The 14,972-nt window shown below is 39.1% G+C and overlaps 1 protein-coding gene across 2 annotated transcripts in view; it reads left to right on the top strand.

Annotated features, from left to right (window-relative positions):
- TNIK (TRAF2 and NCK interacting kinase) overlaps positions 1-14,972 on the top strand; it is a 383,386-nt gene that overhangs the window by 324,651 nt on the left and 43,763 nt on the right. Inside the window, exons 18-21 of one of the 2 annotated variants that reach the window (XM_063092791.1) lie at positions 2,133-2,239; positions 11,526-11,689; positions 13,756-13,853; positions 14,720-14,743. In XM_063092791.1, coding sequence (XP_062948861.1) covers positions 2,133-2,239; positions 11,526-11,689; positions 13,756-13,853; positions 14,720-14,743 — 393 coding nt within the window. The remainder of the gene's footprint in view (positions 1-2,132; positions 2,240-11,525; positions 11,690-13,755; positions 13,854-14,719; positions 14,744-14,972) is intronic. The other variant, XM_063092797.1, reaches the window with a different exon arrangement.

Raw genomic sequence — 14,972 nt, 5'->3', positions numbered from 1 at the left:
AGCACCTTCCCTTCTCATGTTTGTTTTGGGCTCTCCTTCTTCCAACCTAAGACTTGAATTGTCATTTATTGTTTCTGACCTTTGTTTTCCCCAAGAAACTAAAGCTCAAGTAAACTGAATGACTTGGAAGCATATATCCCATATACAGAATTAGAACTTTCAACCCGAGGCACTCCAAATTGTTATTTTACTATCCATAGTAAGAAATAGAATAATAGACATTTTTGTCGATTACTGAATCTGTGGATAGACAAATTGAAAACTTCCAGATAAAAAGTAGAGAATTCATTTATGCCTATTTTTAACATCAAAAAGTAAAACCAGATTTTAGGGATTCAGAAGATAATATTTCTCTTAGGATATTTTAGCTGGCCCCATTCAAGGAACGCTCCTTCTAGTCCAAGTCATAATTTATTTTCAGTCTTAATTCATTACTGAGGATATGGCTTTAGGGTAAAATGACCAGCCAACCCCACTGGACAGAACAGTCCTGAGTTTGGGTTCTCTTGTTTTCCTATACTAACTCATTACTCATTCCAAGAAGTATTCTGGAATGTGGCTGTGCTTCTGGCTACAGCCAACCTGGAAGTATTTTAAAACACTGGAGAAATTTTTGCATCAGATTATTTCTGGCTCAGGAATCCTCTTTCCCCTGAGCTCAGAGGGTCTGTGGCCAATGGAATGTCACACTATTTTCAGGAAATAATACCGTTGATAATTGCAGGAAAAAATAATAGTTTTTACTCGGCAACTTACAAGTATTTTTTCTCATTTTCTTCTCAAAAGGATATTACAACAAGAATTCCATTATTTTGAAAATGAAAACAGTCAATAGTGGCTTTGTTTGTTGATGTTCTCCTCTGTGGAAGCAGAAATGCCATCAGAAAAAATTACTTAGGGAGCAAAATTCAATATAGAAAATAAGGTGGGCAGAAGCACAGACACAGTAGATGGAAAAACTGAAAATGGAAGTTATCGGTCGCCTATGTAAAGCATGCAGGCATGTACAAAACGGGGAGAGAATTTAGATCAATTCAAAGACTTTTTCATAATTCATTAGGCTGTTTCTTCTCTGCAACCATTTACATTTACAAAAAGAAAAAGGAAAAATAGTAGTAGTGATATTTAATTTGAACAGGTGGTAGCGCTGGCTTGCTCATTCTGCTTCACTTCACTGACGCATCTTTATGTTAAAATGAATTACAATAAAAATTAATTTTTTAAAGCAGAGAAAAGATAATACTTTACATTAAAAGTAATTTTCTGTACTAGGATTTATAACATGATTCTTCTAAATAATGAACTCCTTTGGCACACCTACAATATTTGATTTCACTAAAAACTGTCTGTGTTTTATAAAATGAGGCATACTTCAATTCTAACCAAGGCTTCTGCCAGATAAACTAACAATACATTTTCCTACCATACCGCACAGTCTTGTTGATACTTAGACTTTTGGAAGACTCTTCGGTATTCTCATTATTAAGCCTGTTTTGTATTATGTTTGCTAATTGACCTTCTGAACCGCCGTGTTTGGGTTTTTGGTTTTAATTAGTAATTACAAGTTGATTAGGAAGTGGGAATATCAGGATCTATTTCAGTAGGTTCTCTGAACTCACTGACACGTGATTTATGTCCCAAGTTCTAGCCTAATATCCTAGCTTCTCACTAGATTTCATAAGTTCCTTATCTGTTTAGCAGTTGTGATGTGAACTAAAAATGGGGCTTGACTTTATCTTGGTGACTGTCATCTGATGCAACTTCCAATGACTTACTGGTACCCCAAAGACATTTCTAGTATTCACTACCCTTGCCCAGCCAAGGGAGGTCAATTAGTTTTAGCCCAGTGGATCAAACTGATTAGCTTAGTCTGTCTTTAAATCTGTGTCTATGATTGAGGATGAACCTCTTTAAGGGTCGCTGAATGCACCTCATTGCCTTTTACCAGTAAACCCGTAATTGATTTTGTTTAGGGAACTGAATATTTCTGTGAGGAATGAAAGATAGTTCTTCCTGGTTTCACATAGTTTCTGTAACTTCTGGCAAATCTTTGGAAAGGAGCAGGATTTTCAGACAGTAGCCTATGGAAGCTATCTTATGAAAAATATTTCTGAATTCTTGTTTTCTTCCAGGTGCCTCAAAGAACAACTTCTATATCCCCAGCATTAGCCAGAAAGAATTCTCCTGGGAATGGCAGCGCTCTGGGACCGAGGCTAGGATCTCAACCCATCAGAGCAAGGTACGGCGAGGAAGGTGGTGAGAGTGAAGGAAAAGCCCCACCCACCCTTGTCATGATTGCTTTCCTAAAAAAATGTCTGCTTTTTTCGATTCAGAGGCATGTTGACTTCCATCTGGTCTGAGAGCTTTGATGGGCCAGCACACATACTTTTTGTTCTTCAGTAGCTTTTTACAGAATCAGTGGGGGCTCATGAGTGAATGAATGAATGAATGAATGAACGAACGAACGAATGGGGCATCCCAGAAGTCAATCAAATGCACCTTAACTGAAAATTTTTTAAATCTGGGAGTAAAATTGCAAATATAAATCTGGTAGCAGTACCTCAAACAATTACTTCAGAGATCATTTTATGGAGTCAAAAGGGCAAAATGCCCGGTTTTGGGGTGATTTTTAGCATCAGGTCAAGAAATGTGCCCTGGGAACCATTGTGACATTACAAAGTAATTGCTGAGGAAATTGTGACCAACTATAGAACTTCCCTAGCTTGGCAATGAGGAAATCACCTCTTTGGCATTACGGAGGGTCACTGAAATACAGTTATGTTTGTGCTATTGCTCTGATCTCCTTCCAGAATTTTTCATCACCAGTGTATATTTCTACAGTAAGAGTTGCATCTACTGGTTGGTGTAGAGGTATCAAGAGAAGCTGGAAAGTAAGCAGTAGCTTTACAGTATCTGAGTAGATTTCATGTCGTAACAGATGCTGTTTCCCTGCTATATAGTTCATCAAGCTTCCCTCAGATTTTTCATGATGAATACATCCCTTTTTAGGATCAACTAAAATAGCAAATGGCCTCTGCTAAGCCTATAAAAAGGATGAGCTTGGGCAGGCTGTTTTCTTCTCCTTCATTGTGTTCATAATAAGAGAAGGACCCTCTTCTGCTAGTGAGAGAGAGCGAGAGACTGGAAATGAAGCTTATGATTATTTGTACCTATCTTTAAAATATGGAATGCTTTTGATCATATATCTTTAATTTTCCTCTTCACATGAAAAGCTTTAGGAAGGGGTCAGTCCATAAATAAGATGCAACTATACTAAGAACATGAATCCCTTAGGGCAAAGATGCTAGCCCCTTCTAGGTGGAATTACTAATTGCAGGAGTCTCTAAGTGAGCCATTATTTTCGGGGGACTTGTCAGATTCTCACCAGACTGGTGTTGCTAAGCAGCACTGAAGAAGACTGGGACACACTGTGACCAGGGAGCCAAAGGAATGTTAGCCCTGGATTGCCAGCCTGGACTTTATTAATCCTCCTCTTCAAGCAGCGATAAGTCCCCAATTATCAATGCTTCTTGTTTCTGTGATCCCTGCCCTCAGGGCTTTGGTCATTGGCTCAGTTGCTCAGAATTTTAGTTGCTTTAGATCAAGTATTATTTCAACATTAAGCATTTTTTCTTCTGTCAACTAAAAAGAGAGAACACTACCATCATATAGTCAAATAAAAAGCAGCTTTTTATTACCTCCGAAGTGCTATTTTAATGGCATTGGGCCTAAGATAATTGGTATTTGATGCTCAGTGGCTTACAAAAGGTAAACTTTTCCCTTGGAACCACTTAAATATTGTACTTTGTCCAAAGAATGCAGACTTTATGAGAGACAGCTAACGTTTTTTTACTTACAATAGCAGGGAGGAAGCAGACTAAAAGGTAGTAATTATTTACCTACTATGAAAGTCAGAGATTGGCAGAGGGGGAGAGGTGGAAAGTCCCATCTCTGCATGTGGGCAGTCCTACAGAACACCCCCGCTTCTGGCTGTCACATATCTCCATGTCACCAACATGTGAGATGTAAATCAGACTTTGCAGCTCTAGATTAGATTGCATTTTTAGAAGCTTCAAGATTTGGTTTATCGTTTGGGATAGAGATAGCGTTAGTTTGCCTTTGCTGTGTCGTAAACCACCCAAAACTTAGTGGTCTGAAACAATTATTATCTCCCAGACTGTGTGGGTGGGCTAAGCCATTCCTCTGCTGGCCTCACCTGGGCCCCTCATGCAGCTGCATTGAGTTGATGGGTCTGCTGTACCTCTTGCTCCACATGGCTTTTCATCCTGGGCTTCTTCACCCTTTGGTGATCTCAGAACAGCATCTCAAGGGGAAGCACTCCCAATGCACAAGCACCTTTCAAGCCTTTGCTTGCATCTCTTTGCTGATGTCCCACTGGCCACCTAAGTCACATGGCCAAGCCCCGAGTCCACATGGAAAGAAGCTGCACAAGGGCACAAATGCCAGGGGACAGGATTTGCTGGGAGCCGTTCCTGTGACACAGAGACTCTCCTCCTACCTGTTGGTCCTAATGAAGTCCTCACAGTTCTTTTTATAGCATTTGTTAGACAACCACCCACCCAGAAAGCCACTTAAGAAAGGGTTACTTTGTGATAATCTATCCTTTGCGATGCTGCTAAGCTGCCTCCTATGTTTGTCCCATGTTCCTTTCTTTCTCCCAGCCTTTCTCGGAGGTAATTCTCAAGGGAGACTGGCAAATGAGCAAAGTTACAATGGATTCTGGTAAAAATAACACAGCTAATAAGGGACAGATTCAGGATGTTTTGTTATGATTATTTTTAATTCATTTGTTAAATTCAGCAAGTATCTATTAAGGACCCAATATATGCAGGGCCACATGTGGCCCTGGGACCCAATGACTCCAGCCTAGATTGCCTGACTCCAGGGCCCAAGGAGCATATTATACCTACTGCTCTTTGGGGCTGCAGGCGTTATTAGGGCTGAGATGATATTTTATATTTCTTTCCTCACTTTCTTATTTTGCTTTGGAGTAAATATGTGAATTAACTTACTTAGAGAAGGCAGAGCCTTTCTATTCTCCTGTGGCAAACTTTAGGAACCACAGGTTTAAGACAAGTTTCTCTACACAGAAGAAGCGCGGGTCCCAAGTCATCAGCTAGAGAAGAACCGCCAAGGAGAGCGGTTTTACCTGTGAATGTTATGATGTGAGTGAGAAATAAGCCATTGTCGTGCTAAGCCAAGAAGAAGTCAGAGCCTAATGGTTAAGAAGCTCAGCTTTTGCTTTCTGCATTTCATACTAATAAACCCCATTGACTAAGGGCGAGATGTTACGTAGTAACTGCACAATGTGTGATATTTTTTGATATTTTTGGAAACAATGTTTAAATCAAAAAACTTCTTAGTTCCCCCACATGGAAGACTCTTGAGTTAAAATGGGCAGTGTGCAAGCATATACTAGGGGTCTTCAGAAAATTCATGGAAGAATTTGTATTATCTTTTAGTTTCATTTTTCCACAAACTTTTTCAAGTACCCTCGTATCTATAACTTGAGGACAAAAGTCAAGCATTTCTATTTTGAATTCTGTTTCTTCTCCCAGGAATCACTCCCTGTTATGTCTCTCTTCTGCTGTCTACACACACTGTACCAAATCAGATAGAGAGCATGTTTTTAAATAGATACAGTGTTAAACAGGTACAGCTGTGTAGGCTTCAGTCGGCCAAGAAAGTATGATTGGGCCACCCCTACAGTTCCCTGCCTTCTGCTTGATTCGGGGCAACTTATTGTTTATTTCTTTATTTAATAAACACCTCTGGAGTACTTACATATGTGTGCATTACAAATATTAACTAATTTAAACCAGATAGCAGTTCTGTGAGGTAGTGATTATAACCAGCCCCATTTTAGAGATGGAGAAACTGAGATAGACAGTAGTTAAGTAAATTGCCCAAGGTGACAAAATTAATAAGTGGTAGAGCCAAGATTTGAACTCTGGTAGCCTTGCACCAAAGTCTTTACTCTTGAGCACCATCCTGTGCTAATCTGTCTACCATGAACACAGCTGACATTTTCCCAAGGGAAAAGGGCCCTTGATTTGCTGTTGGCTGACATGGCACCATTTTATCTCCACCTTTCTCACCATGTGATTCAGTGAGTCTGTTAACAGCTCCTCTTAATCTTACAGTTATTGATCCTTATTTTGTGATATGCACTACTTTTTAAAGGTTGTTGTACTCAAGCTGGAACTGGGTCATCACATGCTTTTGATAGTTCCCTCCCTAAGTGATTAAAGTCTGGGTGATAACACAGTCACCGTGACTCCACGCAACTGTTCCCTGCCTTCCTTCTCATCACATGCATCTGGGAATTGCTCAGGCTGCAAGATCAGTGGGCACTTCTCACCTGCTGCATGGACTCTCAAATGCCTCGTGCTGTTAATGTGAGCAGTTGACTTTCAGTCAAGATTTGATTTGATCACTTTAAAATATTGTTCTAAAAAATCCCAGGCACTTTCATATTTAACTTGGATGCATATGTTCTTTTAAAGCAAATTAAAGTTTGATGAAACAAGTACATTCAGAATATGAAAGGATTTAAATTAAGCCAGAAACAACCAGTCAAAATCCGAGGACTACATTATTAATTTCAAAAAATAATTCTCTGTCCCATCCAACCCTATCGTCTTATGTCTCATCTGTTCTCATTGGCTGTGTCATCAAAGAACAAAATAAATGAATTTTGGCAGTCAGGCAGTTAATTAAAGAATAGGCCCAAGCATTTAGGCCATGAAAACACTTTGTAGTCCTAATTTGCTGTTTTGACTTTTTATATGATTTAAGTGAATGGAATAATCACCACATTTTCACTTTGCTGTGTTTTAGAGACCAAATGGCATTGTCTGCAGGATGGCGAGTGTCTGAATTAAAAGTTAGCATTTAAAGAAATCTATTCAGATGTTTTCAAGTTTTTTACATGTTTGGCTCTGAGTAGGCTCGGTTCATATGTGAACAAGGGATATCTATTATTTCATGGAATTCTTCTGAAATTGATCCTCTCTGAGAGCATTTATCTCAGACCTTTTGACCCCATAGCCAGACCATATTAACACATAATAAGAAAGAGAAAACTGTGAACAGCATGACATTTTCTCAAACTACTCATGTTTTACAAAAAAAAAAAAGAAAAAAGAAAAACATGTAGAAAAAGCATTGTAAAGTTTCCGCTATATCTATGTGTGGTTACATAGAAACGAAATATTTCTTTCAGTCTCCAGCAGCAAAAATAGCAACCTATTAAGATCAGCAGCCACGCTGGTTAGCTCCAGTGGGAGAACTTGTGCTAATGAGTCCCAGGTCAGGGATTTAGTGCCCACGGGATCCAATTAGCTTCACACAGAAAGAGGCTCTGAGCCCGGTCAGAGACGCACACTCGTTCAGGTAGTTCTGCTAGAGCCCAGGCTCCTTTTCTCACACCAGAGCAGCCTCCTAATGGTCCGCCTGGCTCTCTCCTGGCCAGTCGTTCTAAGCCTCCGTGGCAGGTGCACATTCTCTGCCGGGCTTAACAACCAGTACTGTATAACCTGCCCTTTCTTCTGATCACCCCACTCTCCCAGAGCTGCTTAACACAGACTTGGCACTCAGTCCAGCTGGTGTCCTCTCTACACCCACGTGTGCCAGGAACACCCCAGCCCTGTGCCTTTGCTCAGGCTCTTCCCCAGGCTTCCTGCTCACTGCTCCAAGGCCCAATCAAGTGCTGTCTCCTTCATAACAGCACCCTGAACCACTCCAGTCTGCATTAATTGTTCCCCAAATGCCAGCAGTGTTCACGGTCTCTTTCACACACAGCGTACGGCTGTGCCATATTCACTACTGTCTCCACCGCACATATCACTCCCCCACGACTGTGTTGCAACTTGGCAGTATGCCTGTGGCTATGCTTCTCCTCCATTCCTATCCTGGTCCTGTGAGTCTCACAAAGTAGGTGCTTAATAGAAAGGGTTTGGTTAAATAATCAAAGGAATGCTACATCAGAGCAAGTAGCCACATACTGCTACCATACCACAACCACCACGGAAAAAACTCAGAGCATCTATCATCAGCCACCCTTCTCTCAATAGATTTTTTTCTAATACAAAGAACACTACATTACCACTCCACAAAAGGAGAACACCACCAGGAAACCCTAATATGCCCATCACTCTTAATCTGCAATACAGTTGGTTAGCAGTGCATTTTTAAGAACAAATATTTTTGGAATTTATTAATTATGCATAATAATTCCTAGCCACTACTGTTTAATAAAGGAAGGCAGTGGGGAATTTATTATTTGGGAATTAAAGGAGACAGGAATGTTTCTCTTTGAAAAAATAAAAATTTGAAATGTACACTATTTCAGAAGTATTATGCATTTATCATTTTAGGCATTTTCTAGATTAAGGGTATTTCTAGTATGGATTCAAATCTATTTCAATCAATTAGATGCAAACAGTTTTCACAAAAATAGTTACTACACAAAGAAGTACCATTAAAATATCAAGAATTTTGTGAAGTTTTCCTTAAGTTTATCAACTTAAGGAAATCATTCTGCAATTGATTTTACTTAGGTTGACTTAGCAACCCCTTTACCAGAAAAACTGCAAAGATAAATATTGTCATGAGTTCTACATTTGTATGATCAAGATTAATAAACTATGAGGACATATTTATTTTTACGTATGTTTTCCACTGAAGTTTCCCAGGGTCACTACCTATTTGTACTCAACCAAATATTTCTGGCAGGTACATTACCACAAAGCAATATTCTTGTGTTTTCAAAAGAAATTATTTTGTTTAGCTGCTGCTTATAAATATGCCATTTTGTGGCCAGGTTATTAGTAGACTAAACTACAAGTGTCTCAAGAGAAGGGACCATGTTATTTTCAAATTTATTTGTGAAACATCTAATACCCACTGTGGTGCTGAGTGCCTAGTACACACTTGATGCTCAAACTGGGCAGAGCAAAATTAAAGTGTAAATTACATTTGGTTGTGATTTCTCACTGCATTAAAATCATAGCACTATGGTGACTATTAACAAAGACGTGAAATGTAGGGAACTGAAAATGTTGGAAACAAGGAGGGAGCCAGTGTTTAGTCAGTTTCTACCCCTCAGCAACTGGATGACAACAGATTTGAGCTTCAGGTTTCAGATCTCACTAAATTATCCATAACCGTCATCGTATAAATCTAACAGAAAAGCCAGAAGGTCTGTGAGTTATAAATTGAAAAGAAAGAGCTTTAAAGAAGCTTTGAGAATCGTTTTTTTTTTTTTTTTTTTAACAAAATCATAAAAACCTCAGCAACTTCCTCTTCTGGTACAGCTTCCCTGATCACCAGAAGTGGCCTAGGTGGCCCTGCCTCAAGCTTTCATATTGCCCCGTGCTCACTGCAGGCAGAGTGTGAATGACATGGGCTGTGCATATCTGGCTAGGCTTTCCAAGGGCACCGACTGTGCTTTGACTGTTACTGCTTTTCGAATGCCTGACCCAGTGCCTGGTATAGGACAACTGAGAGAGTGAACAAATGCCACTATTTGGGGGGCAGTAAAGATATGAAGACAAGTAACACAGTAAGATCTTATAAAAAGTGGGGGCCCCAGCCTGCTAAAAAACTAAGTTGTTCTTGAATTAGCATTTAATCATAATTATCAACCCCCCCCTTTTGGTAATACTAAGTATACAAATACTTCCTGCAAGAAACTAAAAAATACAAAGACTCCACTATGTATATGAGCAAAGACTTGGTTAAGCAACCCACAGAAGAGAAATTATAAATGGCAAACATGAATAAAAATTATTATGCCTCAATAGTAATTTTTAAGTTGCACTAAAACAGCGTGGTGCAATTTACCAAACTGCTCATAATAAACCTAGTAAGAATTCATTAAAGTGGACTATCACATGTACTTCAGCAAAAATTGGTAATACCTTTATACGCTCATCACACACGCACACACACACCCCAGTTCATGCCCTTTCACCCAAGAATTCCAATTCCAGGAAATAGAGATGTGACTGGGTATTTGTACGCAGATACATGGTTATCTCAGTGTTATGTGTCACAGTAATGTATTGGAAGCACCTTAATGTTTAACAGCAGAGGAACGGTCAAACTAATTCATCTATGTAATGGGCTATTATGCAGACATAACTGTTTCCAGAAGCATTAAAAAATGCTGACAATGCAGTGTTAAGGGGAAAAAAAGCAAGATGCAAAACTGAATATACTGTATGCTTTCATATACAAAAAAAGAAAAAAGATTAGAAGATAATGTACCAAATATATACTACTAAATAGTAAAATATAGTTGTATACCTCCTGGTTGAGATATTACATGTGTTGCTTCCTTATTTTTACCTTTTAATATTTTTCAAGTTTTCTACAATGAGTACAGGAAAAATGTTTAAAAGAAAGCCTCCTTTGAAGATTCACCATTTCAGAGCTAGCACTTTAGTGTGATGACCCAAGAATTGGGTCAACAGTCCATCCCGTGCAGAGCCAGTAAATGGCCAGGGACACCATGGAGGGAGGCGTGACTGTCGTCTTCCGTTGACCCCGTCCATGCAAGGTCTCATAAGTGCTCTCTTACCTTTCTGCACTAAGGGTGGGGACTGGACTATGCTGTGTCTACCAGTGGCAAGGTCTTTTCTCCCCAGCTTTACTGAGGTACAATTGACAAATAAAAATTGTATATAGTTATGATGTACAACATGATGTTTTGATATATTTATACACCGAGAAATGATTACCACAATCAGATTAATTAACAGTTAATTAACATATCCATCACCTCACATAGTCATCAGTTTTTTGTATGACAACAACATTCGAGATCTACTCTCTTAGAAATTTTCAGGTATACATTATCATTAACTGTATCACCATGGTGTACAGTAGATCTGCAGAACTTACTCGTCCTAACTGAAACTATACCCTTTGACCAACATCCACCCATGAACCCACTTCCCAGCCCCCACAGGCCTGGTAATCACCATTCAACTCTGCTTTTATGAGTTGGACTTTTGTAGAGTCCACATATAAGTGAGATCATGTAGTATTTGTCTTCCTGACTAATATTGTATTATATATACTTGTGTATATATATGAGAACATACTGTTTTCCATAATAGCTACATTAATTTACATTGCACCAACAGTGTAAAAAGTTCCCTTTTCTCTGCATCCTTGCCAACACTTATCTTTCGTCTTTTGATAATAGCCGTTCTAACAGGTGTGAGGTGATATCTGGTTGTGGTTTTAATTTACATTTCCCTGATGATTAATGATGTGAAGCAATTTTTTGTACACCTATTGGCTATCTGTATGTATTCTTTTGAGAAATGTCCAATCGGATTATTTGCCAACTTTTTAATCGGGTTATTTGGTTTTTGCTATTGGGTTATTTGAGCTCCTCATATATTTTGATGATGAACACCATATCAGATGTGTGGTTTGCAAAACTGGCAAGGTCTTCAGAGTGTAATCAGTGTGCTCTGCCATCCACACAGCAACCCTGATCTCCGGAGAACCGAGCCTGTCTTGGAGAGCCCCTTGCAGAGAACCAGCAGTGGCAGTTCCTCCAGCTCCAGCACCCCCAGCTCCCAGCCCAGCTCCCAAGGAGGCTCCCAGCCTGGATCGCAAGCGGGATCCAGTGAACGTACCAGAGTTCGAGGTAAAGCTTTCTCTTACCTTTCCCTGGCAACATTGCCTGGGGAGGAAAGTAGTGGGCAGGGAAAAAGAACTTCCCGACTGATCCTGGTGTGACCACCACTGTGTGATACTGAAGAGCCACTTAACTGCTCTCAGCCTCAGTTTCCTCAGGATAGTGGGCCACCATTCCTAATTGTGTGGGTGACATCAGAGTGTGGGCAAAATTCTTTCTAATCTCAGATATTAGGGTTTTCCAGGGAGATCACCAAATAATGGTCTTATTTGAAAACATAGTCACTTATCGGTCACCTGGATTTCCATTTCTATTTGATTGCCTAGTTTTAGAGTTTATATACGCCTAGATGTCCTGTTTCTATTGTGCCAATAGTCCCTTTTAGTATGCGACCAAATTTTATAATGCTAGGTATTTCTTAAAATGAAATTCAATAAAAACTAATGTAGAATAAATACACCTGAGAAAGGAAATAAAATCTTAGACTTAAAAAAATATATTTGACTCCTCTGTTTATTCCTTTTAGATCGGTAAACTTTAGCCTCACTAAACATTTAGTTCAAATCATTCGTTGTTGTTTAGTTTTCATTAATGAGGAAGCCTATAAAAAACATTATTACTACCCAGGTAGTCATACATAACCATACATTGTTTCTAGCTAATGAAAATTCACTCTTTCTGAATCACTTTCTTAGGAACATAATTTTGCTTTCAAGTGATAAAGACCAGTACTTTTAAAGTGCAATTTTATAAATGAGTGTTGGTATAAATTACTCTATCTGATGAAAACCACCATTTCTTTATTCTTTCTTAGCCTCTCCATTAGGCACAACCATATTTTACCTTCTAATATCCTTTTAAGGTTTTAAATAAGTAAAATCTTTGTATGTCCATTTTGAAAAGCTTGATGTCTAACATTATGTTCATGTCTCTGAGCTGGGATACGGACTGGCCTGTGGCTGCCCCTGCACGCATCCTTCAAACATCAGTGGCATATCCAGAGCTATCTATGTCTTTGATGCTTTAATTCACATATAAATGGCAGTTTAGAAAACTGCCATTCCCTTACCTTTTTTCTAGTCATAAGCAACTTTATATTGTTAGAGCAAATACTAAAAAAAAAAAAAAAAAAACATACACATATCATTTTAATTCTTTGATCTAGTTCAGATATAATTCTCATATTCTTTCCTTCATCCCCTAGTTCTTCTGGTTAAAAATGCTCAGGTATCCCTGGTATGTCCCTGCCCAGGAAAGACCACTTTAAAAAAAAATCTTTCTTACCCTAGATTGCTTTTTCTCTACCTGTGAGCTCATAAACCAGGAGCTGCTATTCACTCTGGACTGTAGCTGTCAGGGAGTCCCCCGCCCTTGTTCTGCCTTTTTATCGTCAACAGCCTCCTTCCTGCCCCACCTCATTCTTTCTTCCTTTAAGGGCCCAGATCATGCCCCACCTCCATTTAATAACCATTCCAGATAAAATAGATTTCCTTTTTTTCCCCCCACAAAATTTGATCAAAATAACCTATACCTTATAGGAAGGGGGTAACAAAAGAAACCAACATAGAACCTGGACTTAGAAGCTGGTTTAGCATAGTGATTGAGAGTAGAACTTTCAGAAATCAGACAGAATCCCAGCTCCGTTCATAATTTCAGCATGACCTTAGGCCAGTGGTGTTACCTTTTCAAGTCTGTGTTGAACTGTTAAAATGGGAAAATAGTGCCACACGATTGTGTTGGAGAGGGAATTAAATGAAATAATTGATATAAAAAGCATCTGGCACTAGGCCCGACACACAATACGTGCTCAGTAAATGGTGGTGGTAGTGGTGCTTGCTCTGGTTTTCCTTGTCATTACTAGTGACTTCCAGGTTACAAGCCTAAGTGTGTTGGCTCGATGTTGGTTCCCTGAACATTTATTATTTTCCCTGGATGTGCTTTGAGGTTTGCCTTAGTGAATGACGTGTCCACTGAGGAAACCTGAAGGGCTGACTCAGCGGAGATGACTCATCCAGAACTTGAGTTGGCACTTTTTAACAGTCATATTTTTCCTGGCCTTCTGTTTTTTCCTCTAGCCAACAGTAAATCGGAAGGATCACCTGTGCTCCCCCATGAGCCTTCCAAGGTGAAACCAGAAGAATCCAGGGACATCACCCGGCCTAGTCGACCAGCTGTGAGTGCTTTTTCTCTAAGAGTTCTGAACTCTTTTCATTTACCAGAGAACCGACAAGATAAAGTTTTTGGAGATACACTCTATAATTATAAATGAAAATTGTTGATATCAGTAAGAACGTACACTAGAAGCATCCAGAAGGAAGTCATACCTGATTAGGAAAGAACTGAACAGATCTTGGATTGCTATCTCTCCTTTGGATATTTTGCTGATTGTTAGTTCTCCTTTAGATAATAAAATAGGAAGAGAAATAACTTATATCATTCCATAATTTCTACTCAGCAATATTGGCAGAAAGATGTTGAAATTAGCAGTTATAGAGAATTGGGCACTTTCTATGAATTTCCCTTATCTATTCTTCTCTCTACCCATACTGTTTTCCATATAAATTTTTTTCCATATTTTCATTTTTCTGCTACTTTTCATGCCTCTAGGACTATATTTTCTAGACCAAAACTCAGCAAGCATGGACCTGACAACTTGAAGTCCAGCTTCATTGCTGTCACGTGATAGACACCCAGTAGTCTTAAAGAAAGAAATAAGACCATGAAGGCTGAAATTTGAAAGCTGAATATTAATTTGGGATGAGTTACTATCTACTTACTTTATTTTCACTGTCTGAGAATCTTTTCTACAGAATGAATGCGAAGCCTTTTGGTTTACCTTTTTTTTTTGCATCTTAATTAAGGAAGTACACTGAGAGTCATAATGAAGGGAATGCATCCTTCTGGGCTGAAGTTCTCTTTGCCTGTTTTGTATTTATCAGTTTTGTACTAACAATTCCAATTTTGTGTCTAACCTGCTGCCTTTCTTCTGGCTTTTTCCCCTTCTGTGGATTCTTCTGGATTGGGTTCCTCTTATCTCAGAGCTATAAGAAAGCAATAGACGAGGTTAGTATTACTTTTTCTTGATCATGCTTTCACAAAATGTAAATATTAAACTTATTTCCTGATGATGACATTCAGAAAGGTGGCCGGTGGGACCACAGATTTAAAATTCCACTCATTTGCAGTTATCTTCTGGGAGGAGAGCCCCCTCCTTCTAGCATCTTCCAACAGCATACCTGTACTCACCAGCCCTGCTAGGGGATGGCTCTCAGCAGTTTTACTGACAAAGAAA

Source organism: Cynocephalus volans, chromosome 1, assembly GCF_027409185.1.
Source record: "Cynocephalus volans isolate mCynVol1 chromosome 1, mCynVol1.pri, whole genome shotgun sequence".
NCBI lineage: Eukaryota > Metazoa > Chordata > Mammalia > Dermoptera > Cynocephalidae > Cynocephalus > Cynocephalus volans.
This window is presented reverse-complemented; position numbering and strand designations above follow the sequence as displayed.